This window comes from Phoenix dactylifera, chromosome 14 (assembly GCF_051530095.1).
Source record: "Phoenix dactylifera cultivar Ajwa chromosome 14, Ajwa_hap1_PhDact_Kaust_v1.1, whole genome shotgun sequence".
Classification (NCBI taxonomy): domain Eukaryota; kingdom Viridiplantae; phylum Streptophyta; class Magnoliopsida; order Arecales; family Arecaceae; genus Phoenix; species Phoenix dactylifera.
The window spans coordinates 25,854,131-25,881,970 of record NC_143203.1 but is presented as its reverse complement, the minus strand read 5'-3'; the positions used below and the strand labels follow the sequence as shown (position 1 = coordinate 25,881,970).

General features: G+C 46.8%; 2 protein-coding genes across 2 annotated transcripts; one reads left to right on the top strand and one right to left on the bottom strand.

Annotated features, from left to right (window-relative positions):
* Positions 1-2,881: 2,881 nt before the first annotated feature.
* LOC103718111 (transcription factor bHLH51-like) lies at positions 2,882-7,132 on the top strand. Its single transcript, XM_039132423.3, has 2 exons — positions 2,882-3,600; positions 6,277-7,132. The coding sequence occupies exons 1-2, from the start codon at positions 3,334-3,336 to the stop codon at positions 6,751-6,753; spliced, it is 744 nt and encodes a 247-aa protein (XP_038988351.1). The 5' UTR covers positions 2,882-3,333; the 3' UTR covers positions 6,754-7,132.
* Positions 7,133-10,374: 3,242 nt separating this feature from the next.
* Positions 10,375-15,581, bottom strand: LOC103718137 (pyruvate decarboxylase 1-like). Its single transcript, XM_039132421.2, has 6 exons — positions 14,953-15,581; positions 14,637-14,800; positions 11,774-12,424; positions 11,558-11,675; positions 11,271-11,459; positions 10,375-11,153 (listed from the first exon to the last, which is right to left on the bottom strand). The coding sequence occupies exons 1-6, from the start codon at positions 15,472-15,474 to the stop codon at positions 10,983-10,985; spliced, it is 1,815 nt and encodes a 604-aa protein (XP_038988349.1). The 5' UTR covers positions 15,475-15,581; the 3' UTR covers positions 10,375-10,982.
* Between the last annotated feature and the right edge of the window lie 12,259 nt (positions 15,582-27,840).

Here is a 27,840-nt window from a genome sequence, read left to right as displayed (position 1 = left end):
TTTTATGATATTTTACTCTGCGTCAATTTTGATGTTGGTGATATTGTGCTTTCACTATATTTATTATGATGTGCTGATCACCCAAGGACCAGCCTATAGTTGTTTAACAGGATGTGTAAGCACAGTTGGTGACATCCTATATATTTCAGCATATATCTAGACATGGTGGTAGATCCATTATGAGATGATTGCTTGTTTAAAGCCTTGATGTTTCCTGTCTTTTGTCTCAGACTGCAAGAAGTTCATGGAGATGGTTGAAGGTATTGTCGAGTCCCCTAGAAAGAATGAAGAGAGAGAGAGAGAGAGCACGGGCGTCTCAGCTGCTGCTAGGCTCGTAGAGGATTTTACTGTTGGATTAGGATTTTATCGCTGAAGTAGTTCTCCACGAGGTAGGAAGGAGTCTCTGAACAACCTGATGAACTACGTTAAGTGTACTTTTCTAACATCTTCGAGTTTATGTTATGAGCCTATCTTAGTGTTCGTGAAAGTACAAGCGAGGTCACGAACAGTGCACCTTCTTCTGCAGCATACGTGAAGGAAGATGAAACAGTGTCCATTTCTTAGCACGTTAATTTCTTAGCCTGATGGAGTGTTTACACGCTGGCCGATCATTGCCATTGTCCCAATGCATTCTTAGCACGTTAATTTTGAAGTGCTGGATACTTGCAACGAAGAATTCCCGTGTCAAATGTCTCTGATCCAGCAGTTGGTTCATTAAATGGGATGTCAAATGTCTCTGATCCGCAAAGGAACTCATCGTTTTTGGTTTTGATGCAGAAGCATTGAAGCGGGATCCGCATCCGCTAGCGTGATAATTTCTATATAGTCGGGTTAAGAAATGTTCTGAGATTCGCGAGATCTATTCACCGATGTTTCGTATGCCTATCGTGCAAACCAGTTGCTGTATCCTTCCTTACATCTCGACGACATTTCATAAGTGGAATAGTAATGCGCACGTTGTGCACTGATGAATGATGGGAATGCTTATCCGACGAAAAAATATATTGAATTCAGTATTCGAGTGGATGGATTCATACTTTTTAACTCAGTTTGCCGTCCGAGATGCATGATTTGTCGTGGAGGAGGGGCCCGTTTGGTGTTTGCTTTTATTTTTCTGTTTTTGTTCTCAAAAGCTCAAGAAGAACAAATGAACTGGGACTAAATAATTTTGGACTGACAATGAATTTGACAGTCCCAACGGAGGATTTCATGGTGATTGCTTCCCCCTCCACTGTTCGCTCGTACCGTCAATAATTTGGACTCTGTCAAGCTGTCTGTAGATGAATGGACTCTGCTCCTCGCGTTCTGTTCTATTCTATTCCATATTTCACCGTGCTTGGCTCCTTCCGCCACTGCGGATTCACGGGAGATCGGCTAAAAGATTGTTCACCAAGAATGTCAAGCTGTCGTGGTATACATTAGCGTTCGTAGTTATGTTTTTTTTTTTTTTTTTTTTTTTTTAAATGGCAAATCATATAATGCTAACGTGAATATATTCTGTCAAGTTAAGAGAAAGTAAAAAGTATAAGATTGGGGTATGCCCCTCACCGATGTCCACAAAAACTCTACAGAGTGTCGGGCAATGAAAGAGGCGACCCAGTCCATAGCACTGTTCGCCTCCCTAACACATGTGATATATGAGCCTTCCTGAACTCCTAGACCAGTCTGTAGCACTCTCGGATGAGAGGATGGCCATCACCGTATCTGTTCACTCCTCGAATCCAATCAATCAAGATCGATGAGTCACCCTCAAGGTGCACACACTCTGCGGCCAACATCCTCCTAACATAAGAGATCCCCTCCCATGCTGCTCGAAGCTTTGTCCCAAGGGCTGTGAGACCAGGTGTTCGTCGACCTCCAGCTGCAATTAGTCTGCCGATATGATCTCGAATGACAAAACCAACACCTTCAGACACTCCATCCACCGACATACTACCATCAAAGTTTATTTTGAGATGATCAGGAGGTGGGGGCACCCAAGAAACAAGAGCAAATCTGAGCGCTGAAATAATGAATAGAGTACCCTATATGCCCCTGATCAATCCAGAAGAGAACGAGATGGTAGCTGAAATGACCTTCCTAGTCTGACGCATCGCCCTGTCCACCACCAACCACTCTGGCGACCTACTGCCCTCCGCGAGGTGCCTAATTAGTTCTTGCTCGTAGTTATGTTTTCTCTATCAAGAAAAAGAGAAGCACAAGTATTAGAAAAGTGAATAAATAATAAGATAACGATGTTATTTGATAATCACTGTTGATAGCAAATGCTTGAAACGTTTAGCCATTGCCGCAATGGATCAGCAAGTTTTTTCCTCAAAAAATCAAGTAAATTGTTAATCCGAGTTAGCTCAGATGCTCTAACAGCCTTGTTCGAGCAGTTCGTTCTATTTAAGTGGGTTTTGGGATTTTTGACGTATTTTGAGCAAGCCAACAAACCCAACTATAACTCTTGAACTAGCAATCTATGATCCGTCACCAAAATAGATTAATCTCCTGGTCAGATTTACGGACTGTTATTTCTCTGTTGCATGCACGGTATTTTGAGCACCATATTGTACTTACAATTTGTTTGTGTACCAAGGCCTGCATGCTATTGCTATAGCCAACACATACAAAATGCTCTCGTAACAAGTTTCATGCCAATCAACCAGAATTCTCTGCAGTACGTGTGCATCACTGGATGACCATCATCAGGGATGCAACAAATAAACTGCACTTCAATCTCAAAGCACTACTTCATGAAATAAAATCTTAATATTTCCAACTGACGAGCAGAGTTGGTAGATACAAATATAAAATATATCAAAATAATAAAATGAATGATGAAGGTAAAAAAAAAAGGCTATTATATATCCATTATAGGAAATCCGCTCTCAGCAAGAAAAACAGTCCCCCAAGGAGTGTCCCTTGAGTACCAGCCATGCGAGGATGCGGTAAAACCAGCGTCTCTTAGAACTGTTGCACTGTTTGTAGCTTTAAAGCACACGGATTGGAACTTGGAAGTGCTCCCAAACGAGGCCGTCTTTTCCACATCGCATCATGGTTTCACTTGGTGCCAAAGGATCGATGTGACTTAAACCTCCTCTTTATTTTTTTTCTCTAGGTGGGAAAAGCTTTCGTAGCAAATACTGGGGTGGATGTGAAATGAACTCTCTCTGGTGGCGCTTGGGAGCGAGTGCAAGTCTCAGAAACGTTCAGGAAGTCCAAGGTCTAAAATTTCGGCCCTTCCTTTTGAAAATTAGACTGTGTGGTATGAGTGGATGAGAAGAAGAGAAGAAGCTTGGAGTCAGTGATTAGAGAAGAGTGGTGGTGTTGCTGGTTTGGGTTTCATCCATGGCTGCACGCTATGGTCGACCAACTGGTTGGGCAGAGGAGGGGAAGCGTAGCACCTTCCCCACTCCAAGCAAGGGCTCTTTGCTGCGCCCCCGGCCTTCCAGCTCGGCTCCTCCGTTTCTAGGCCAGGGGTCCTTCTACCCTTCCTCGTCTGAGGATGAGAGAGCCATAACTCTAAGAATCCATAGCCAGGCTGAGAAGAGGCGCAGAGAGAGGATTAACTCACATCTATCTACTCTTAGGCGTATGATCCCCAACTCCAACAAGGTACTCTCTCTCTCTCTCTCTCTCTCTCTCTGAGACACAAACACACACACACACACACACAGAGACACACACACACACACCTTTTGGTGTCTACTAGCCACTGACTAGCTTAGCATGAACAAATTGTTACCGTTTGAGGCCATTTAGAACCTTGCTTTTTGCCAGCAAGATTACTATCATAATGTCATTACAAGGCTTTTAACATGGACTCTCGCAAATAGGATTCACCGAATTTGTTACGCCACTGTCATGTGCAAACACTCTGCTGTTCCGGAATTTCCCTTGGCCAGATCTTTCTAGGTTAGCTTGCTCTAAGTTAGCTGGCTCATATGACCCAATATGAATCCATTACCGTGTCTATTGAGCTCAGCGTGCTAATTTTGGGTCCAAACGAGCACTCCACAGTTCATGAATTGTCTTGCGTAAGTAAGAGTGTCTAAGTTCAGTCCGTATTCTGATCTGCTTGCAGAGGGAATCTTTTGGGCCAAACCAGCTTGGGATGCTGGTTTATTCAAACCTCCTAAACCCGTTAAAGGTCAGAAAGATAAGTCCAAATCATGATGCATCCCGTCAAGTCAGGTCTGAGTAGGATTTAGCTTATCCTCTGGAAACAAGTTTATTTTCTTGGCAAAGAAGCAAATGCCTTTGTTGTTTTCCTAAGATTCGATCCTCACGCAAACAGTAATAATGTTGATATTAAATTCATTGCTAATGGACTAAGTTGTCACTTACTGTTCGGTTCTGTAGATCTAACAGTATCTTGGAAATTTTTATGATATATGCTTGGTTAAGTGGGTCATATTCAACTAAGTCTTCTTTTCTGCAAATAATTTAGCTGTGCAAAGGATAGGAGAGAATCAGTTTTTTGAATGCAGAATCAGAATTAAAAGTGGTATAGTTTGGTATGAGGGGACGAATCAGAAAGTCTGATTAGGCCGTGGTTTAAATAAGTCCTAGCAGACAGGAAATAAAATTAATTCATTAAGATCACATGACAGCAAAATTTGGAGTTTTTTGACAAAGTAATCTAACCTATAAGATTAGACTTTATGTGCATGTGAGCAGACTTCAAGACTTTTTGATTCTTGGCATCGTTTCTATTTTTAATTTTTAAGAATGCAACTCCAATAATTGACATAAAAAAATATATTTGGTACTATGGTTTTTATTTTTATTTTTTTATTTTTTAAAATTTTTAGAAAGAGGGAAAAAAGATAATTTTATTTCTCTTAATAAGAAATTTATATGTTTTAGCACCCTCATCGGCGCCACCCTAATTGTTGCTACCTATCATTGTCTTTACCACAAACAAATCAACGCCACCATGTTGCCTCTACCACAAACAAATCGACGCTATCAATGCTATTATCATCTCCACCATTGCCACCTCCGCCATGACCATCGCTACTACCATCGCCATTGTTATTCTATTATTGCCACAACCACAACCATCACTTCCACCACATTGTTGTCACCACTACAATCTCTGTACCACCATCATCACCGCTACTGCCACTTTATTCATGTCCTATTGCTTTTGTCATCGCCCCCATATCGCTAGCATCTCCCCACCATCGTCACCACTGTCTCTAGGTTTTCACTATCTCTATTTCCACTATCACCGCCTTGGCCGCCTTCATCGTGCTCACGATTGGCCTTTTTTTTTACGAAGCCATCACCACTACTTATATGGCCTCCACTATCTTCACCATCACTACCATCGCTTTGACGACCATCATTCGTAAATTTTTTTTTCTCCGCAAAGTGATTGTCCCGACTGTGCTTCGCACTTAATTATCAACCCAAACTTTTTTTTCGTTGTACTAACCAATAGCCCCTTGTTATCTCATATAAAGTATAAAATTATGGTCATTAGTGTGGCATATCCGTCCCGATCAAATAACTTTATTTACATATGTATATGAATACATTTATATATATGTTTAAAAATAACATTTGAAATACCATCAATTGTTTTTAGAAAATGATGATAAAATATCTAAATTAAACACCTCCAAGGACTTACTACTTTACATCACTCAAGTGGAGGACGGGGTGAAGCATTATACCTTCTGTATCAAAGTAAATATGAAGGGACAATGTAAAACGCTGTAAATGGAAATATATGCTTCTTGCTCCTATATTGACATGACTCATTTAACTATCCATGGGCACCACAGAATTCACATACCAATTCTCTAGAGTTGGGATCCTCCGCGGTGCAAGTTTTGCGCCACGAAGAGCTTTACATGCCTGGATAACCACCATCATGTTATGCACCTCAGAAACCGTTGCTCATCTCAGAAATAGAGATAGAGAGCATCACATTGGATACTCAACATGGTGCTATATGATAAGAGCAACAATCATCTATTTTCAAGATGGATGATATAGCAGCTATGCATGAAATACGTACCATATAAAATCCAAACTCAATGCTTCTACTGTTTGACATGAGACTCCAAAGTCACCCCCACAATCGTGGCTCCAAATGTACTAGATAGATAAAAGAATGTTTGAATTATTTTGTATATTTTTTTTTTCTGAAAAAGTTCAAATTATACTGAAACTATTGGAGCTTGCCATTAGATCTTCCAATGAATGGTTGTTTATCATAGAATTCTTTGAGGCTGCTAAATGGACAGCGTCATCTAATCTCAAACTATGTGATTGCAGATGGACAAGGCATCTCTTCTAGGACGAGTGATCGAGCATGTAAAAGATCTGAAGAGAAAGGCAGTTGATGCTAGCACGATTTCGATGATCCCAACAGAAGCAAATGTGGTGACCGTGGAAAGTGATGCTGGCTATCAGAACACATTTTCTTTGAATGATGATAACCTCTACATAAAGGCTTCTCTTTGCTGCGACGACCGGCCAGACTTGTTTGCAGAGCTCATTGAAGCATTCCGTAGGCTGAGACTGAGGACGATTAGAGTAGACTCGTCATCTTTGGGGGGAAGAATTCGGAATGTCTTCCTGCTATGTCGGAAGGATAGCACCGGAAGTGTGTGCTTGAACTCTCTCAAGGAGTCCATTAAAGAAGCTTTGGACAGAGTAGCCTCCGTTGACATGGTTCCCTCCAATGCCTTTATAAGTAAGAGGCAGAGGCTTTTGCAACCACGATTCCCTTCCTCCAATATATCCTTATAGGATATATCCTGCATTTCGTTTGCTTGCTTGTTTCCTTGGTCATCATATTTTGTTAGAAAAGTTGCTTACTGAGAGTCATGAGAAGCGCTTTAGGCCAAAGATCATGTGTATGTGCATATATATAACTGCCTCTTTCTTAATTTCTCTGAATAATTCAAAGAAGACAGTGAGCTTGAAGCGAAAGTGCCAAATTTTCTGGAAGTTTAACAGTTTATCTTTAATATTGAATGTTTCTCAGCTAAAAATGTTTTTGCTTTTGGAAATATGGTGGATTCCTCATATCAGAAAAAATCATCCACCCTTAGAGAATCGACGATGCCATCGATTTATCTTTCATAAAACATTTATCTATGAAAGAAAAAGCAATGCTTGTTATCTATTTTCTTCCTGATTCTTCATGTGATTTGGTGTTACATTTGTAAATCTAAGCTTTTTCTTGTCATGCCAACTTCAATTCTTTTCATTGAATGCGATGTACTTAATGTATGATACTAGAACTTGAAAAGTGCTCTGGCTTCACATGTAAAACTGTTAATCATCTAGCAGAACCCTTTGTTTGTACTCCATACGCTCACCTGTATTCTTTCATATAGATAGATGTGTTGGTATTGATTTCCAGATATCCCTCACTATGTATAGATGCAATGATATTGATTTACTCATGGTAGAATCCAACTTATGAAATATATTCTTCCTTAAAACTTGTCATTTTGAAGGTCTACAGCTAAGGAAGGTAGTATCTGTGGGTCTTTCTTCTCTTCAAAGGCTTCAAAAGGAGCTAGCTGAGGCTAATAGGTGGTATGATGAGTTAAACAGAATGGAAGAGGCCAGGGCTAGAATTTGGAAGTTGTAAAAGAGGAGAACAGCAAAGGAATTGTGGAAATGGAATGGGATGGCCAGTATTTTTTTTTTTTTTTTTTTTGGCTAAGACGGATGTATCATACAGGCCGAGTGCGGATACAAACAAAAAAGTCAAAAAATAACACTTTTCGGAGCACACCGGGCAACTCCCTCTCCCCCAGCCAAATAGTATATCTGGAGTGATGATGGCTAGTGTGTTTAGTACTCCTAAGTTATAGAGGATTCCCCATGGATGGCCTAGATCAATTATGATATGGCTTGAGATGATATAATGGTTTTAATCTCCAAAAAAAGAAGGGTTTGAGGTAAGAGAGCTTTGGCTTGACGAGATGAAGGATGCAATATTTACTAATTTCTAGATGTTTCTGCTCATTAAAATGGCTAGGATGGTTATACATGGAAGAGAGAATATTGGGTTTATAAAAATGTTGGTTGGAAGAATTTCGGGAAACATTTGTAACCAATTAACAAGGAAAATATATCACTTGGATGGGAATGCAATAACTGTAAAATCACAAAGATGGTGTTGCAATGGAAGTAAAGGTTCATGTGATTAGTATGTATGTGTACTGCAAAACTTGAAATTTCCAAAACACCTACTTGCTTTATGTGAGTCAAACTAGAAGTCCTTGATTCTGCGCGGCCAAAAGAACTTAAGGAATCCCAACAATATGTGATGGGTATTTTTTTTTAAAAAAGAACTTTTAATTCAACTTGTAGGTAGTATATTTAAATTTCCAAAATGCCTCTATTAGATCTAGTCATTAAAAACTTATACCTACCTTTTAAATTGCTTTTAAATATCTAATTATTTGAATATTCTGTCTCCTCTGTTCTTTAATTAATTTGGGTGGGTTGGCACCCTTCCTTCTTTTCAATAATTTCATAATTTGGATAATTGTCTATTGTAGTTCTTGAAGAAAGTTACAAATAAACCTCGGATTAAGTTTTATGCTCCCGAACCATCAATGTTTTAAGAGTAGAGCCAATAACATGGTTATACCGAGTATAATTATTGTAATAAAAATAGTATTTCCAGCACAATGCCACTATTTATATCCATCTTTTCTTTTGATGAACGAAAGCACTCAGACTACAGTTATTCTAGAAATTGTGACCAAACAATTTAAATAATTATTCGTGGTATAACAAAACTATGAAAAAATATCCCTGAAATGTAAAGAACAAAGTTGGATCTGTCAAGAAGGTCCTCATAGTTAATGAAAAACAGACAAAAACATATATTAGAAACCTTTGCTCTTAGAACATTGGTTTTCGAATTTCTGAATCTAAATTATGAAATGTTTTATCTAATACGTACATACATTGATTCATAAGCATGAAACCAAGAACAATCAGAGGATTCCCCATTGGGTCGCAGAGGCGCGGATGAACGGCATCCTTTACCACACCAACGGGCAATGGAACTAAAGGCGCCTAGTTAACGGCGTGGCATGTTGGGGTGTTGAAATTTTTAGCTCCCTTCAAAAAGAAGAGATGATCCCACGGAATCTATAATGAATGGTTGTTGAGTCCAAGTTTGTGATGCAGGTGCGCCATACAATTTGCATGCCATTTTACAGGGTATTAAATGGCTGAATTTGGAAAAGTTATTAAAATGAAAGTTCTAGGTCTCTTTCTCTTTTTTCCAACAAGTCTAAGAACATTAAAATCAGCATTATGGTTGGAAAGTTATAGATATTTTAAGAGTCAGATGTCTTTTGATCTTTTAAATTCTCTAAGAGAATTTGATTTTAATTTTGATATCTTTTATTGTGTGAGTTACCTAATCAAGGTAACTTTTGACCTTTTATTTTCTGAGTTACCCGTATTAAAGCAACTCTTGACCTTTCATTTTCCTTTGTCTTTTTATGTTACCCATGACTTGCCTATAAATAGTAATGAATTGTAATGAGGAGGCATCCAGGTTTTGAATGAAAGTTATCTTCCTCCTTGCAAAGAAATTATTTTTATCTTTTTTCTCACTTTCATTGGATTGCAAATCGATCCAAGCGGTATCAGTTTGGATTGTATTTTTTTACCCTTGTTTCAACGGTAGAGGCGGCGAAAGGTTTAAAACCAATTGGTTATAATGCGTAAGTCCATTTTAAAACAATTACTATTTGGAGGTTGATGGGGACATCAGAGACCTTCATTCAGATGATTCTGAGCCCCTAGATTGTGTCAGACCCGGATTGGGTCTATTTGAATCCGAATCATTTTCTTTTATTGCATTATTTGCTTTTGTCTTAGTCAAATGAATTTGGTCAGTTGTTTTGTTATTAGACTAGTCAATTGGGTTTATGTAATTGGGTCAATTTAGTGTACCAATTTTGGTAAGGGTCCAAGTTTAGTCAGTGTCAATTAATTGATTTGATGAATTGATAACTTGACTTGGTCAAGATGTAAGATCTATATAAAGACCACCCCTCTCATGTATGAGGCAATTGATGGTTGAATGAAAAAATCTTAGTCTCCTTGTTCTTCTTCTTCGTTCTCCTCCTCTTCTCTTCTTCCTGCATTTCTATAACCTCTTCTTCCTTCTCCTTCCCTTCTTCTTCCTCTTTTTCTCTTTCTCTCTGTAGTGGTCCACCATCAAAGGTTCACTAACATAACCGGGCCAAGTGATTGTAATAAAACAATTCAAAAATTATTGACGGGAAGTGCTTTATGACGCTCGCCAAGAAGTTCATCCCATCCGATCACCTTGAAGCAGCACTTGAAATTATGGCGAGAAGAAGAAAGAGGAGAAAAAAAATGAAGCAAAACAAGCATGTTTGCACATGTTACTCCGTAGTTGGATTGATCTGCTGCTGCTGAGCTAGTGAACCTGATCCAACCAATAATTTTTTACTGCACAGAGTAAGGAGTGAAAAGTTATGCTACATTGTATACACCATATGGCCATAGACTCCACCAATCATAACCGCTCATTTCTGTAGGCCTCCTTCATTAGGCATATATCTTGATGCACCACTATAAAAATGAGTGGTTGTGATTGGTGGCTTGCACAGCTGTGCACATATATAACTAATATAAATATGCACCGTTGGCAATATGTGAATGTAAGTATTGTCGAAGAAGGAAAAAAAAATGTTGAACCATGCCTCGAAGTCACACAAGCCCTGCTTAATTAAATTTAACCCTAATGGTTTTTACTCGTGCAGGTGCCATACTTGTACGCCATCTACAGGAACCACAAGAGAGCAGCCACCGGGGAGGAGGACTCGGTGGAAATGAGCAAAGCCAAGAACCACATGAACGGCACGGAGAAGACGGAGAAGAAGGCCCAGAACTCAGCGTTCAACCAGGTCTAAGCGACGACACAGGCAATTGTATGTGGCTGCGCTCATGTCCTTAGATCGAGATCACTGGGGATTTCGTGGCTTACCGCTAGCAGCAGTAACCCTCGAAGTCCACTCCAGCAACTCTTTGCTGGTATCATCCTTGTGCACAATAACCTCTATGAAGCACAAGCAGTTCTCTTTCGGCCCCAGTGCTGTCTGAATCGCCTCCTTAAGCTCCTCCTCGCATCGAACCTACATCAAGATATCAATACCTTCTGGTTAATACTTCGCAAATGTAAACATCTAACTAAAGCCTTTTTGCATGGCCATGTACTGAGTTTCTGGCATTATAAATAGACTCCTACGTACCTTCGTCGTCCAGCATTTGCCCTCGCCATTGTGGATAGCGTCCGCCAGCGCAGTGTAGTTCCAGTTCTTGATGACATTGTAAGGCCCATCATGGATCGCCGCCTCGATGGTGTATCCCCCATTGTTTATTAGGAAAATGATGCTGTTCTGCTCGCACCGCATCATCGTTGAAATATCTTGAGCAGTCATCTGAATTGAACGAGAGGATCAAGTCATCAGAGTTGTACTTCTTCGGAAGAACACACAATATTTTAAGATTTTCGTGCATGATCTGACTCAGATGATACCTGAAAGCTTCCATCACCAATGCAGGCAAGGACACGCTTATCCTTTGCTGCTTGGGCATACCCCAGAGTCGCTCCCACAGACCATCCAATAGAACCATATTGCAGTTGGAACTCATATCTGAAACATACCAACTAGTTCTTAACCATCAAACAACACAGAATGATCAGAGAACTGCTATATGTGGAAAGCATCTGAGTTTCGGACGAAGGCCTTACCCGCAACCCTGTGGCAGTTTAAGCTTCTGGCAGTTAAACCACGAATCGCCGGTCTCCGCGATCACAGCAGTGTCGCGCGTAAGCATATTCTGGATGTGCTTGAAGAGCACGTTCACCTTCAAAGGCTCCTTGGGCTTGCATTCAAGCGGGACTCCATCGGGCACGAAGATCCGGCGGTAGCTATCGTAGGCAGCTGTGTTGCGATTGAGCCGCTTGGCGAGCTCCCGGAGGAGGTCCTTCATCAGGACACACCCAAAAGCAGGCCCATTGGCAAACACCACACGGTCAGGCTGCACGATAACGGACTTCTCCTTCTTGAGGGGGAGGGAGTAGCCGACCGTGGTGAACTCATTGAAGATGGGCCCTGCAAAGAGGTAAGCGTCGGCCGACTCCACGATCTCAGCGCAGAAGGCGGTGCTAACGGCACCCCAGTAGGTTCCAATGAAGTGGGGGTGGTGCTCCGGCACGAGTCCCTTGGCTGACGGAAGCACAGCTATGGGGTAACCACAAGCATCCGCCAGCTCCACAAAGGCCTCGCAAGCCTTGGCCACCCTGATCTTGGGGCCTCCGATCAAGACCGGTTTCACCGCCTTGTTCAGGAACTCCGCCGTGGCTTCGACAGCCGCCTCTAGACCTAACTTGTTGCTCAATCTGCTGACGATAACGAGTCACAGAACACTAAAAACTACATATATTCCATTGAGCAGCTTGTTTAAATTCACCAAGGAAGAAAAAGAAACGATTTTTAAATGATGATGTGATCTCAGAAACTATCTAGAAAGCACTACATAGGTTCTGTTCGCTCTAATGATTCCAGTACTAAAAACGTACTTATATAAACAAAATAACATATAGAAACAGAGATTTAAATAAAGAACCGATTTTTGAAGCACTCCGGAGATTCAATGAAATAGAGAAGAAACATTGGCAGTGAAGAATTCTATTCTGGGGATTTTGGGGGTGGGTGAGCAGGAGGGCACATTGAGATACTTGGGGATTCCACTCTCAGGTCGGCGGCTACGTAGCAGGGATTGTTCCTCTCTGGAGCTTAGTATCAGACATAGACTGGAGGGATGGCAAATGCACACATTATCGATGATGGGGAGGATCACCTTGGTTCGGTCAGTTCTCTCTTTGATTCCCACTTACTTTCTCTCCAACTCTTTCATTCCAGTGGCGGTCCTGAGGTATTCACTTATTAGCATGGGAGGTTGTGTGTCAGTCGACTAGATTGGGGGGTTTGGGGTTGCAGTCTTTGGTGGTGAGACGGGAGGCTCTAGCGGCACGTCACGTAGCCAGATTCATGCTAGAGCCCGACAGTATGTGGTTCTCGCTGATGAGGGCCAAGTATGGTCCATTGCTGCCTGGGACACGAGCTGGCAGTCACCATTCACCGGTCTGGAGGGAGATGTGTGCCAGAGCCATGTTGGTGTTTCCGGAGATCAGATGGGCCATTGGGGACGGGCGATCTATTGATGTTTTGGAGGACTGCTGGGTGACTGAGTTGCCGATCAGTTATTTGCCGACCATGGTGGATTCGGCGAGGTTGAGTGGATACAGAGTTTGTGACTTGCTGGACCCTGTTGGGGGGTCAGTGGAGGGCTGGGCTGATTCGGGAGGTTCTTGGGGAGCAGTTGGCAGAGTTGGTTTTGGCTCTTCCGGTACCAGCCCGGAAGGAGCCTGACAGGCTAGTATGGATGCCATCAGGCCGGACGCGGGTACGAGCTAGGAATCTTCATGTTTTGTGCAGTAGGGAGCCAGCCCGACAGATTGAGGGAGGATGGATCTGGAGGATGCGGGTTCACCCGCGAGTGGCGCTTTTCATCTGGAAGATGGCATGGGGGTGCCTACCGACCAGAAGCGTGCTAGCTCGGCGAGGAGTACGGGTTACCCAGTTTTGTCAGGTGTGCATGGAGATTGAGGAGACCATCGATCATGCCCTTCTGCAGTGTCCTAGGGCGAGGGAGATTTGGAGTAGTTCACCTGCACCCTTACCCCAGGTGATGGAGTCGACACAGGATTTGATCCATCTGCTGAGAGTTTCTATGCGGAGCCCCAGATTTTGGGAGGGGGGATCCTCAGGGCATACCTGGCCTATCATATTTGGTTGGACAGGAATGCCGGCATATTTGATGGTAGGAGGTTGTCGCCGAGGATGGTGGCGGATAGAGCTGTAGCGCAGGCTAGGGAGGCTACTGCAGTTACCACGTTGTTCTCTACTGAGATGGCCAGGGACATCTGGGGCACTCTCTCCGCTGTTGTAGCGCCCAGGTTCGCCTATGTTTCTTGGGTACCCCCACCCCTTGGTCATCTCAAAGTGAACTTCGATGGTAGTATGTCGATGGATGGTGCATCTGGTGGTGTTGGATTCGTGATCAGAGATTCTTCTGGTAGGCTGGTAGCAGCCGGGGGTCGGCGCACGCAGGGGATTACTGTTGTAGGAGCAGAGCTTCGGGCTGCATGGGAGGGGTTGTTATATGCGAGGAGGTCCCTCGGAGCTGAGAGGGTGTATCTCGAGGGGGACTCTGCGGTGGTGATTGACTGGGTCCAAGGCGTGGACAGGTATGGTGATGGCCATCCTCTCATCAGAGACTCTCGCAGGCTGGTTCAGGAGATGGGTGGTCTGCAGGCAGCACATGTATTTCGGGAGGCGAACAGAGCAGCAGACTGGGTCGCCTCTTTCGTCGCCCGGCACTCCGGAGATTTTCTATGGACATCTATAGGAGATATTCCTTCTTCTTTGTACTCTTTGCTTTCTCGTGATTTGGCAGGATGTACTCAAGTTAGAGCTATATAAATTGCCGCATTTACCAAAAAAAAAAAAAAATAGAGAAGAAACAGAGGAGGCCGTTTCAACCCGTACCTGGGAGCGAGGAAGAACGGAACGGGCTCCCGGCTGAAGGTGGGATGAGGAATGGCCGGCAGATTGCAACTGATGCTAATATATACGGGTTTGCTTTCCCTTAAAGCAGTGGAGATCGCGGTGTCGATCAGCTCGTGGGCATTCTCCAGGTTAGTCACCACCGCCTATGAACACACAGAAGAGCCTCAAGATTCAATGTTTAAGCGAGATAAGGACCCAAGATTCAATCTTTAAGCGAGAAAAGGACCCAAGATTCAACCTTGAAGGGAGAAAAGGACTCAAATCGAGAGATGAGAGCGTAGCGTTGGTCGTTTACCTGGTAACCGGTGACAGTCTGGAAGCAGCGGTGCTCCTGGGAGAAGTCGGGGAGGCCGATGGTGTGATGAAGGATGCGGTTGGTGCCGTAGTCGTTGGAGTTGGGGCCGCCGACGATGCAAATAACGGGGAGGTTCTCGCTGTATGCGCCGGCGATGGCGTTGAGGACGCTGAGACCGCCGACGGTGAAGGTGACGACGCAGGCGCCGACGCCGCGGGAGCGAGCGTAGCCGTCTGCGGCGTAGCCGGCGTTGAGCTCGTTGCAGCACCCGACGAGGTTGAGGCCGGGCTCGGCGAGGAGGTGGTCGAGGAGGGTGAGGTTGAAGTCGCCGGGGACGGAGAAGACGTCGTTGACGCCCACCTGGACGAGGCGGCGGGCGAGGTGGCGGCCGAGGGTGGCTTCAGCGGCGCACATGGGAGCGGCGGCGGGGCTGGTGGGGTGGCAGGCAGCAGCGGGGAGGGAGCCCACGTCGTTGCACACGGGCTTGGCGACCCCGTCCACGGTTCCGATCGAGGTGTCCATCGGAGGAAGTAAAGGGCGGGAGCTTTAATTGGGAGCGGTTGTTTTGCTTATAGAAACAAGAGTAGAAGTTTTCTGAAGAGTCTTTCAGGCTTGGACGAGTGACTGGAGATGGAACGAAGGCAAGGTATCCATTTATAGCCCGTTTTTTGATCGGTAAATATTATCGAAAAGTTAATCAATTGTCTAATTTATCCATAATCTTATAACTTTTTAACATGAGTAAGTTATTTTTCCCAAAATAGTATTTATTATGAAATAGAGAAAAAATCTCATCTATCAAGAAGATGGGTAAATCAATTTTGGACCGGGGAGTCAAAAAAATAATCTTTTATTTTATTTCTAAAATACCCCTAACTCTATAATATAATAATAATAAATAATGATACTAATAATAATATAGCATAAAATAACATAATTATTATGTATAGTATATTATATTAGGTTTATAATATTTTATTATAATAATAATATATAATATAATATAATAGTATAGTATATTACAATATATTTCATTAGAGTATATTATATTTGAATATAATATATTAATAATATAATACATTATATAATAATATTATATTATATGATATGTTACTATATATAATATAACATATCTATATAATATATATAATTGTTGTGGTTCAAATCTTGCCAGAGGGTGACCACGTCGGAGGAGTCAAGAAAGCTGTCGGAGTGCAGAAGAAGACGGGGAGAGACACCTCCTACGACCGGCGGTGTACCTGCACAAAGCCTCATTGGTGTTTCCAGTGAGGGCCTTCTGTCGCTCAAGTTAGTATGGAGTTTTGTAGATTTAGCTAAGAAAGTTCCTTGGGCGTTACCTGTTGGTGTCTTTTATAGTCTTGATAGGAGCGCTTAGATAGCGGAGGTATGACCCGTTCCTATCGTGAGCGGGAGTGGCGCGCAGCCTGAGCCTGACTGTAGCGCGTGGAGGAGTCCATTCTTGGGGACGGTAAGGTGTTGACAGTCGTGGCAGGATATGGCGTATTCCCATCATGAGAGGGGTTGCTGAGCAGCTAGAGCTTGATAGTGGCACTCGGTGGAGCCCGTTCTTGGGAACTGTAAGGCATTGACGGCCGTGTCAGGGCATGGTCGGAGTAGTGCGTTGTGGTGGCGTCGCAATATACGGCCACGTAGGAGGGCGTGGGCACGAACATGGGTGCGGCCGTTGGTAAGGCCGAACTTGTTGAGAGGCTGCGGTGTGCTTTCGTCGAGGTGGGCTTGACGGGTGTCGAGGTGTGCCCGACGAAGCATCCCGAGCTCGGGGGTCGGGGCGTATAATCGGAGAAGGCGCCTCGAACTTGGCCGGGGCGGGTCGACGAATATCCGAGGTCGAATGAGCTTTCGGCGGAGTCTAAGGTCGGGCTGATTCTGGGCCGGTCCAAGGACACGTTCGACAGTGTTGGTGTCCATTGGGCCAAAATTGGGTGGCTCTTTTGCTGTGGGCTGGACAACCCATTTTGCCCCCCATCAATAATATAATAATATTATTAAATATATAATAATATTTATATAATAAAATATATTATGAAAAAAATATGGATAGATCTTAACAACTTACTCAGAAAAATAGTGATGCAGGAGAGCATGGATAATATATTCGGGAGCCATTTTTCAATACATAAAAGAATATAAAATTCTACCTAAATGTTGCTTTATGAAAAATTTATTTTTAGGCTATATCCGCGTTAGAGCCACATGAAATGCCGTTGTTACCAAAAAAGAAAAAAAAAGAAAAAAAACCATTTATTTTGGAAAATATGAATTTTCAGATAAATTTTCTTATCTTTCCAAGAATATTGTGTTTTATGTGGTGTTTGCAGTATGGCCATGAGAATGGGATCCGGGCAATCGTCATTGTTGTTGGAATTTGGACCCGAGGGCGGCCACTGGCTAAAAAGGGGAGCTCCGGCTGGTGGCGCGTCGGCGAGCGGGATTCTTCGAGGGACCTGCAAGAAGCCGGGCCGGGGTTTCCGGCACTGGCCCTCCGATGCTTAAGTCAGAGGAAGACCTTTTGTGAAGAAGGAGATAAGTTGCATGTAGAAAAAATATTCAGATCCTTGCTGAGGGAAAAAGTCCCCTCCTTTTATAAGAGAGGTGTCAGAGTTACCTGTGACTGGACGTGACTGTGCGAATTCATGGGTTACCATCATGATCGGACGTGATCGTGCACATTAATGAGTTGCCGTGGGCGACTGAACGAGACGGAGTGGCGCATTAATGGGTTGTCGTGGGCGACCTGCGGGATGGAGTGGGTCAGCGAGTTGCCGTGAATGATCTGAGATTTCGAGTAGGCTGGAGGTCCGTGAAGATCGTGCGCATTTAATTGCTAACAGTTACTTAGGCGGAGATCACGGGATCAGATCTCGGATGAGGAAAGGAGGAGCTTAATTCCCGATGGAGTGGAGAGGTCCGCTTCAGCCTTTGATCAGGTCTCTTTTGGACTGGAGATCGGGCTTAGTTTGGCCGAAATAAGGGTTACTAGGCTGCGCATCCCGAGGTCGAGCGCCTTGAGGTCGGGTGCATTTAAGGGCGGGCGCCTCTGAGGTCGCTGTCGCTGCGCCTTGAGGTCGGGCGCCTCTGAGGTCCCTGCCGTTGCGCCTTAAGGTCGGGCGCCTCTGAGGTCAGGCGCCTTAAGGTCGTTGCTGCTTCGCCCGTTGTCACGTGTCGACAGTGCCTCCACGTGTTTTGGGGCAGCCCATTTTTTCCTCAACACTACCCTCCACTTTCGAGTTCAAGTAGCCCACGAGCTCGAGCGAAGGAAGTAATTGTCACGCCGGTGGGACCGAGCAGCTTTAAATTGCTCCGCTATTCCGCGCGCTTCGGGGCATCTTTAAAGAAAAGCAACGTCCCTTCGCTTTTCGAGGTAGCTTGGGGCTGCAGGTTCATGATGAGGTCCCGGAATTCGACGGGACGCCGCTTCGATTCTGCTTTTAAAGCGTCGATTCAGATTGATACGCCACTCTGGTTTCCAAGGCCGACACGAGGCGTGATCCAGGTGGAAGGCGGGATCTGGTTCCGTCGAAGTGGGCCATCGGGAGGGTCTATATAAACCCTCATTCTGACCCGAAGGGTTCTCGTTTGGCCGCCGTTGTTGTTGTTTCTTCTTCTGCTTTCTTTTCTCTTATTTTTCGATCTTCGTTTAGTTTCTTCCGGTGGCACTCCGAGGCTTTTTCCGGCGGTCATCTCGATCCTCCACCTTTGAGTCGTCGGCACCTTCGGCGGAAACCTTAGTAGGTGCTTCTCCCCCGTTTGCTTGAAGGGTTTTTATATTTTTTTCTCTTTGTATTCTTTCTTTTATGCTTTTCTTTTGGGGATGGGTCATGGTCCGGACGAAATCGGGTCCACTTTGGCCGAGGAGGAGTTGGCATTGATCGGCGAGTGGTTTTTTCCTCGGTGCGGGTTTCGTCTGGAACCCGCGGGGTCGGAGGATCGGGTAAAGAGGCCTCCTCCAGGTCGGATCGGGGTGTACGTAGAGGCACTCAGGGCCGGCTTGTGATTTTCTTTACACGGGTTCATGAACGAGCTCCTGACGACATTCCAGCTTGTCCTAGCGCAGCTTGCTCCGAACGCATGGAGGACCATCGTCGGTTTTTTATCCCTCTGCCTTGCGCACGGGATACCGACCTCGGTAAATGTCTTCTGCCGGTGCTTCATGTTGAAGTCCAACCCAGCGGACAAAGAGTGGCTTTACCTTGCCCTTCGGGGCGGTAAGTCGTTCTTCCGAGGTGCTCATTCCTCCATTCGTGGGTGGAAGGAGAGATTTTTCTTTCTATCCTCCGAGCGCACATGGGGATTCGACCCCAGGTGGGGGCAGCCCCGACTCAAGGCCGTCAACAAGCTCCCCAAACTTTTAGAGAGCGAGCAGAAGACTCTCGACGCTCTTCACAGCCTCAAGGAGAACATTCTTCTGAACGACCTCCTGAGCAAGGTGGCTTTGGTGAATGTCGGCCTGAGCTCGGCGCGCCCTCAGGGTAAGAGCGGTTATGTTGGTTTGTTCTGTCACCTTTTGTCTTATTTGTTTTGCTTCTTCTCTTCTCTCTCTCTCTCTCTCTTTATCATCACTCTTTGGTGACGACCTAACATCCGGGCTTCTCTTTTTTCATCCTTTTAGATATTTTGGTGACGGTGACCAGTGATGCAGCTCTTTTCGCCCGGTACAAGAAGAGGGCAGCCGAGGCCGGCGGGGTTCCACCCAAGCCCCGGAAGAAGGCTAGGTCCTCGACGGCTGCAGCTGCCGAAGCGAGTGCCCCCGGGACCGGGACTTCCGACCCCATCTGGAAGGAGGCTCCGCCCACTGGGCGCACAGGCTCGAGTTCTACGAGGACTCCCACGACCCTCGCTTGCCCAGCCCCTATTTCTCAGCGACCCGATCGCCAAGTCATCCAGTTGCGGCGCTCGGGCCCGGAGCCAGGCAGCGGTCTCGAGGTTCCGAGCTCATCTCTACCGAGCTCGGCGAGACCCAATCTTTCAGGTTCTTCGAGGGACGAAACCTGCCCGGAAAGGAGGCCCTACTGCCTGGAGTAGGCCATCTTTGAGGGTGACTCGGCCCTCCAGGATGGCCAGATCGCGCGTCAAGTATTCCGCGTCGCGCTGCTTCCGGCCGACCGAGCCGAGTTTGAGGCTGCAAACTTGAACAGCCTTATTGATGGAACCTACTGCTCCGCCGTTCGGGTAAATTAGCTTCTTGCCTTAACTTCCATATTCTATCGGACCTTTGATCTTGACTCATTACTTTTTTTTTTTCTTTACAACATCTTCATGAGGTCGATATGTTGATCTCTATGGCGGCCGATTGTTGGGATAAGGCTTGGTGGAGCAAAAAGGCGCAGGAGGAGGCCGAGAGGAGGCTCGGCGAAGCCGAGGCCTCGCGGAGGGAGGCCCTTGAGAGGACGGAGGCCGCCAAGGTCGAGCTGCAATCGGCGATTGCGGAGCTCGAGGAGGAGAAGGCCGCGCATGCTTTGGCCAGGTTAGAGTTGCGCGCCTCCGAGGCGCGTCTGGTCGAAGCCTGCTCTGCAATCGCTGGCCATCAACATGAGGCGGAGGTCGCCTGGCTGAAGATCGAGCAGCTTGAGGCTCGAGAAAAGAGGGCCTTGGAGCAAGCCCAAAATGCGATGCAACTCTTCTGGGAGTCAGAAGAGTTCCATGACTTGATGGAAGAAGAGGCCGTGGACGTGCTTATCCACTACTTCAAGGACTTCCGGAGGCAGATGCGACGGATCTGCCCTCAGTTCGATCTCAATGGTCTTCAGCCCGGCGGGGGAATCATCGAGGGTGAGGGCGAGCCCGATGATCCGACGGACGGCGGCGCAGCCAGCGGCGCGCCTGCGAGTCTTGAGGCTGAGCAGAAAACCGTTGAGGCCGAGGCCAAAGCGGTAGAGCAGATCGCTCAGGAGGCTTCCCTGGAGAAGTTGCCGGAGGCTCCTCTGAAGGAGCATCTGAAGCTGCTCCCGAGGCTGCTGACAAAGCCCCGTCCGAGGCTTGCGGAGACGGAGCAACGGAGCAACCTGTAGCGGCTCCTGCTGATCCCATCATGATCGTCGTGGACGACCTGGAGCCCGACGTCGAGGCCACCGCTGCTCTCGAGATGCCCTAGGCTTTAGCTCTTTCCTTTTTTTTTTCTTTTCGTAAGTGAGGTCGGCCATCACGGCCATTGTACAGCCGGGCAGGTTGGCCTCTTTGTCAAGTTTTGTAATTGGCCTTAGGGCTCTTTATCAATGAAAAATATTCTTTCTCAAATTTTGTGTTTGCTTTCATAACAAACTTCCATCTTAGCTGCTTGAGTTGAACTTTTGTTTGGCGAATTTTCACCAAGTCTCCGGGTTCGGCACTTGGAGGAATCCGCCTTGTCTCTAGGCTTAGCCTTGTCAGGCCCTTAGGCTCGGGCTCTGGTAGAATATGCTAGTCCTTTGAGCTCGGACTCGATAGTGTAGGCCGAGGTCGAGTTGCCGTTGGAGCTTACACGCTCTTTGAACTCGAACTTCGTTGAGGTATTGCAAAGTAGAACTAAAAGTTGGGTTCACGGCCGATGTGACAGGGTATCCTCAAGCTTGGCTGAGACATCATCAGGTAGGGATTAAGGTCGTCGTAGTCGAACGAGGTTAAGGAGTCTGAACCGGGACGGGCCTCCGAGCCGAGCCGGAGGATTATACGTGGGGCCGCAAGAGCGCGACACCTCGGTCTGGGGATTTCGAGCTTCGATGAGGCTTTGTCGGAAGCGTCGAATGCTGTCGAAATGTCACGGAGATGCTGTGGAGAAGCCATGGGGATACCGTCATGGGGTCGAGGGAGCTTGGGCTCGCTGTCGAGGGATCATGCATGAGGTCGAGGGAGCTTGGGCTCGCTGTCAACCCTGTGATGCTTTCCGAGGTCGAGGGAGCTTGGGCTCGCTGTCGACTCAGCGGGGCATCTCGACCTTAGTCGAGGGATCATGCACGAGGTCGAGGGAGCTCGAGCTCGCTGTCGACCCTGCGATGTTTTCCGAGGTCGAGGGAGCTTGGGCTTGCTGTCGACTCAACGGGGCATCTCAACCTTAGTCGAGGGATCATGCACGAGGTCGAGGGAGCTCGAGCTCGCTGTCAACCCCGTGATGCTTTCCGAGGTCGAGGGAGTTTGGGCTCGTTGTCGACTCAGCGGGGCATCTCGACCTTAGTCGAGAAATCATGCACGAGGTCGAGGGAGCTTGGGCTCGCTGTCGACCCCGTGATGCTTCCCGAGGTTGAGGGAGCATGAGCTCACTGTCGACTCAGCAGGGCATCTCGACCTTAGTCGAGGGATCATGCACGAGGTCGAGGGAGCTCGGGCTCGCTATCGATCCCACGATGCTTTCCGAGGTCGAGTGAGCTTGGGCTCGCTATCGACTCAGCGGAGCATCCCGAGCTTGGTTGGGGTCTTTGATGGAGATCGAGCTCGATGTTAGCGCTATGAAGCATCCCAAACTAGGCTGGGGCATCCGAACTTGGCCAGGCATCCAAGTTTGGTCGGGCATCCGAGCTTGGTCGGGCACCCTGAAGTCCACAAGTGGATCAACATGAGGAAGAGTATTGACTAATTAAAGGAGAGTTGTAAATAAATTAACATAAGGAGGAAGCGTCAGCTGTATTTCCAAACATCAAAGATCCCTGGGGGCTTTGCTGATAGTACATCCAGAGATTTTTGGAGTTCCAGCTTCGGGGAATAAGAGGCCCTTCAAGAGACTCCAACTTGTATGCTCTGGGCTGCTGGACTCGGGCAATTCGGTATGGCCCCTCCCAGTTTGGGCAAGCTTCCCCTGCTTAGTAGTTTGAGAAGCTTCATCTTTCCTCAAGACGAAGTCTCCCACCTTGAAGAGCTTGGTCTTTACCCTAGAGTTATAGTACTGTGCTGCTTTTCGTTGATATCTCATCATGCGGATTCGGGCGGCGCGGCATTTTCCACCAGCCTCCTTTCCTCCCGCCGGTTCTGTATGAACCGGTTGGGTACCCCACGGCGAATAAGTGCCTTGATCTCATCTCGGAGCTGGAATCACTCCTCCGTGTCGTAGCCGTGGTCCCGGTGGATGCGGCAATATTTTCTAGGGTTGCACCGAGCTCCTGTCTCCCGCATCGGGGGTGGGGGTCGGAAATAGTCTCGACCCTCTATCTCCATAAGGATCTCTACCCGAGGTGTATTAAGAGGGATGTAGTTCTCGTACTTTCCTTGCGGCACTCGGGGCCGAGGCGGAGATCTTGGCCGAGGTGGGGATCTTGATCGAAGCTACGCCTGCTGTCGAGGTGGACTCCTCAACCGAGGTAGGTTCTTTTCTGGGCGGGGAGACTGGCTTCTCGGGCAGTCGCGCTCCTCGTGACGTCTCTTCTATTTTTCTGAGGCCTGCTCTGTCGCGCCTCGCCTGGAAGCAATGGCCTCCTCAGCCAGCATCTCAGTGAAGTTGGTAGAAAAATTCTTCTCAATAGAGAAGAGGAACCTGTAGGACCGAGCTCATGTCTTTAGCGCTGACATGGCTATCGACTGATCGAGCTCGCGGACCTTCCAGGTTGCAGCGGTGAAACGGTCGAGGTAGTCTTTAAGGGACTCTTTTTCCTTCTGCTTGATGTCGAGGAGGGAGTCCGACGTTCGCCGCTGACATCGGCTGGTAGCAAAGTTGGTGGTGAACTACCTGCCGAGCTGTTCAAAGAAGGACACGGTGCTCGGCTTCAGTTCGGAGAACCAAAGCTTAGCCGTTTCTCGAAGTGTCGCAGAAAAGGCCTTGCAGAACATGACCTCTGAAGACCCTTGCAGTGCCATAAGGGCCCGATAGCTTTCCAAGTGGTCGAGGGGGTCGATAGTTCCATTATAAAGCTCCACTTGAGGCATTTTGAACCTTGGTGGGATTGGTTCATCCTCAATCTGGCGGGAGAAAGGCGACTTGGTGGTGAACTCAAAATCGCCCTCGCGTCTTGCCTTCCGGCTATGGAGCGCCTCAATCTGGCGCTCAAGTTTCTCGACCTTCTTGTCGAGTTCCCCGCCCTGGGGGATTGCTACGGTAGTCTGTTCTGGTGCGGGTTGACCCGAGGCTGACTCAGCTTCCGAAAGCGGTGGCCTCCTATCTAGGCTCTTCCCTAGCGATTCTCTCCGAGGAGACGCTCGGGTCGAGCCTTGACAGCAACATTGTTCTTGATTGTTGGCCCTCGAGGAGCTATGGAGATTTTGGCCTTGAAGCGCCGGTCCGTCTGGAGGGAGGACTGGCTGGGCCTGAACCTGTGGAGGCGGCATAGGGAGGGCCTCCACACGCTGCAGGCCTTAGACCACTGTGGCCAAAACTTGAACTTGCTGTACCAGAACGTTGAACTGTTCTGGCTGAACTTGGGGGACAGGGTCCGCTGGAGATCTTGGCGGCGAGTTCTGGACTGAATGTCCAGGACTTAGTGCAGGTCGTCAGAAGGCGTTGGAGGCTCCTTTACTCCTTAGCTTAATGGCCGCAACTCGGGCCCTTCCTCTAGCACCAACTGTTGCTGGAATTTGGACCCAGGGGCGGCCACTGGCTAAAAAGGGGGAGCTCCGGCTGGTGGCGCGTCGGCGAGCGGGATTCTCCGAGGGACCTGCAAGAAGCCAGTGATCGGGGTTTCCGGCGCCGGCCCTTCGATGCTTAAGTCAGAGGGAGGCCTTTTGTGGAGAAGGAGATAAGTTGCATGTAGGAAAAAATATTCAGATCCTTCCCGAGGGAAGAAGCCCCTTCTTTTATAAGAGGGGTGTCAGGGTTACTTGTGACTGGACATGACTTTGCGAATTAATAGGTTACCATCATGATCGTGCGCGATCGTGTGCATTAATGTGTTGCCGTGGGCGACTGAACGGGATGGAGTGGCGCATTAATGGGTTGCCATGGGCGACGTCGCGGGATGGAGTGGGTCAGCGAGTTGCTGTGAATGATCTGAGATTTCGAGTAGGCTGGAAGTCCGTGGAGATCGTGCGCATTTAATTGCTGACAGTTGCTCAGGTGGAGATCACGAGATCAGATCCCAGATGAGGAAAGGAGGAGCTTAATTTTCGATGGAGTGGAGAGGTCCGCTTCAGCCTTTGATCAGGTCCCGAGGTCAGGCGCCTTGAGGTCGCTGCCGCTGCGCCTTGAGGTCGGGCGCCTCTAAGGTCGGGCGCCTTGAGGTCGCTGCCGCTTCGCCCGTCGTCACATGCCAACAGTACCTCCACGTGTTTTGGGGCAGCCCCTTTTTCCCTCAACAGTCATATGTCTTGGATCCTTTATGCATCGCGTGGTCGGATCGGTTTGTTTTCTTCCCACAGGATTTCCTCTCGGTTTGTTTTCTTCCCACACGTTTTCCTCTCGGTTTGTTTTCTTCCTCTCCAAGTCTTCCCAGGCGTCCCTGAACTCACCGTTGGGAACAATAGCAGCGGGAAAATAAAAGCTAGAGTTACAAAGTCATTGACATGCATGCAGTAATGATGTCGAATAAGGAATCCAGCTCCCACCGGATTTCCTGCGACACTATCACCATCAAATTGTTTCTTGACGCAACCAAACTGTGGGGGCGCCAAGAAGCAAAAGGGGAGGAAGTTGAAGGCGGGTTGGTTTTTGGCACCGTCCTCCAATGAGTCGGCTGAGAAGTGTTTTAGATGGTGGACATGGAAAGTTACTCATTGCCAACCATTTTGGATTCATGGGGCTTCCTTGCTGTCCAGATGTTGATAGAAGCATCAGTTTGGGTTGGCCCAAGGTGACCATGCTTGAGAGGAACTGTTGCTAGAAATTGGACCCAGGGGGGACCCGAGGGCAACCAGTGGCTGAGAAGGAGGAGCTCCGGCGTGAGATGGCGGGTAACGGTCCGTCGGCGGGCGGCGTCCTCCGCGAGGCTTGCAAAAAGCCGATGGCCGGGATTTCCGGCGTCGGCCCTCCGATGCCTAAGTCAGAGAGGGTAGATGTATAAAAGGAGAGGGAATGTCTGTCCAGAGTTTCAGCGTCCAGCCCCCTCTAAGATGGAGGGATTCTCTTTTTATAAAGGGGTACTGGATTACCTGTGACGTGACGGGGCGAACGACTTACTGTATGATTGAGCATGTCGTATGAATTAATGCACGATCGTGTGAATTAATGCCTTGTCGTAGGAGATCAGGCCGGAGCCAACGAGTCGTCGTGGCTGATCGGACGCAGCCGAGCGAATTTGCCGTGGAGGGCTTGAGATCCGTAGGTAGCCGGAGCCATGCGCATTAATTGTTGAGTAAGTCGGAGGTCTGTAGAGGCCACGCGTATTAATTGTTGAGTAAGCCGGAGGTCTGCAAAGGCCACACGCATTAATTGTTGAGTAAACCGGAGGTCTGCAGGGGCCACGCGCATTAATTGTTGACGGTGGTGGCAGCCCTGGTCGAGCTGCAGAAGGATGTGAGTGCGGCGGGTGGATGGTGAGGTCGGGCTTCCGAGGTTGAGAACTCTGAGGTCGGGTGCCTGGTCGGGCGTCAGGTCGGAAGCTCTGAGGTCGGGCGCCTCTGATCACGTGCCGGTGATATGCTCACATGCTTTGGGGCGACTTATATTTTCCGGTTTGGGTTGGCCCAAGGTGACCATTCTTGAGAGGAACAATGAAATGGTTCCACCCATTCCAGTAAATTCAAGTAGCCAAGATTGCGGCAAACCCGCCCCAAACCTTGTCAGAATACAGGCATGCAGCAAAAAATATGCAGGAGTTTCTTCTTCGCCAAAAACATCTACTACACCGCTTTTAATATGCGACGTTCCTGTTGGTAATCTGCTCCACATAAGTTTCCATAGGAAAATGTGAACTCGTGGAGAGCATTTCAAGAGAAATTTAAACCATCACTAGATTCTGAACAAAGGGCGGAATAAACATCTTGGACTCGAACCCTTGGAAGATGAGAACAGACTTTATAAGCTAAATTGAATCAAGAGGAAACATAGACCTTATGAGGTTGGTATCCTATCGCTTTTCAGTAATTTGAAGGTCAGATGCCTTCATAATTTCAGATAATGCCTTGGGGGTCAAAAGTTATGGGGGTACTGGACATACAGCGGTTGGGAGAAAGTCGATCTGAGTCCGGAGCCACTGGACTTGCCTTCTGTTGAGTGGGAAATTTTTCTACTCAAACTCTCAATGGATGCTAGCATTAGAATGTTGAAGGCCTAAGAGGCAGTGTTGGATAATAAACTTGATTTCTATAGTGATGTGACATCCAACCAGCATCTTAGTTGAAGAGTCAAAGTCAAGTCAAGATTAAAAAGGTGAAAGACCAAGGGTCACAAGAGTCATCGTGAGTTGTAAAAGGTTAAGAGTCATAAGTTATAGAATGTGAAGAGTCATGGGTTATGGGTACGTATATCAAGAGTCATGAGTTAGAAATATTCAAGGTCAAGAGTTATGAGTTACATGAAGGATTTCTAGAGTCACATGAAGTCTATATAAAGGGTTGTAAGCATCTATTTGTATGGTGTGAGTTGAATAAAATTATCCTTTTTTCAAACTTTATTCTTAAGAGATTCTACCACCTTCTTCTTGAGTGTTCTTCCTTATATTTTATCTAACAAAGTAGTAAAAGAGCTAGACTAATCTAATGGCCAACAATACGATGGCATTTTTGGTTTCTCAACTCACTAAAGACAACTATGAGAATTGGTGCATCCAAATAAAGGCGATGCTTGGCTCGCAAGATGCGTGAAAAATAGTTGAAAATGTTCTATGGAGCCTGAAGCTGAGGTGACTTTGACAGAGAATCGAATGCAATCGATAAGGGAGTCAAGAGAGAAGGATAAGAAAGCTCTTTTCTTGATTTATCAAGGGTTGGATGAAGCCACCTTTGAGATTGTTGCAGCTGCTACAACATCAAGACAAGCTTGAGAATTTCTTCAAAAGTCATACAAGCGTATTGATA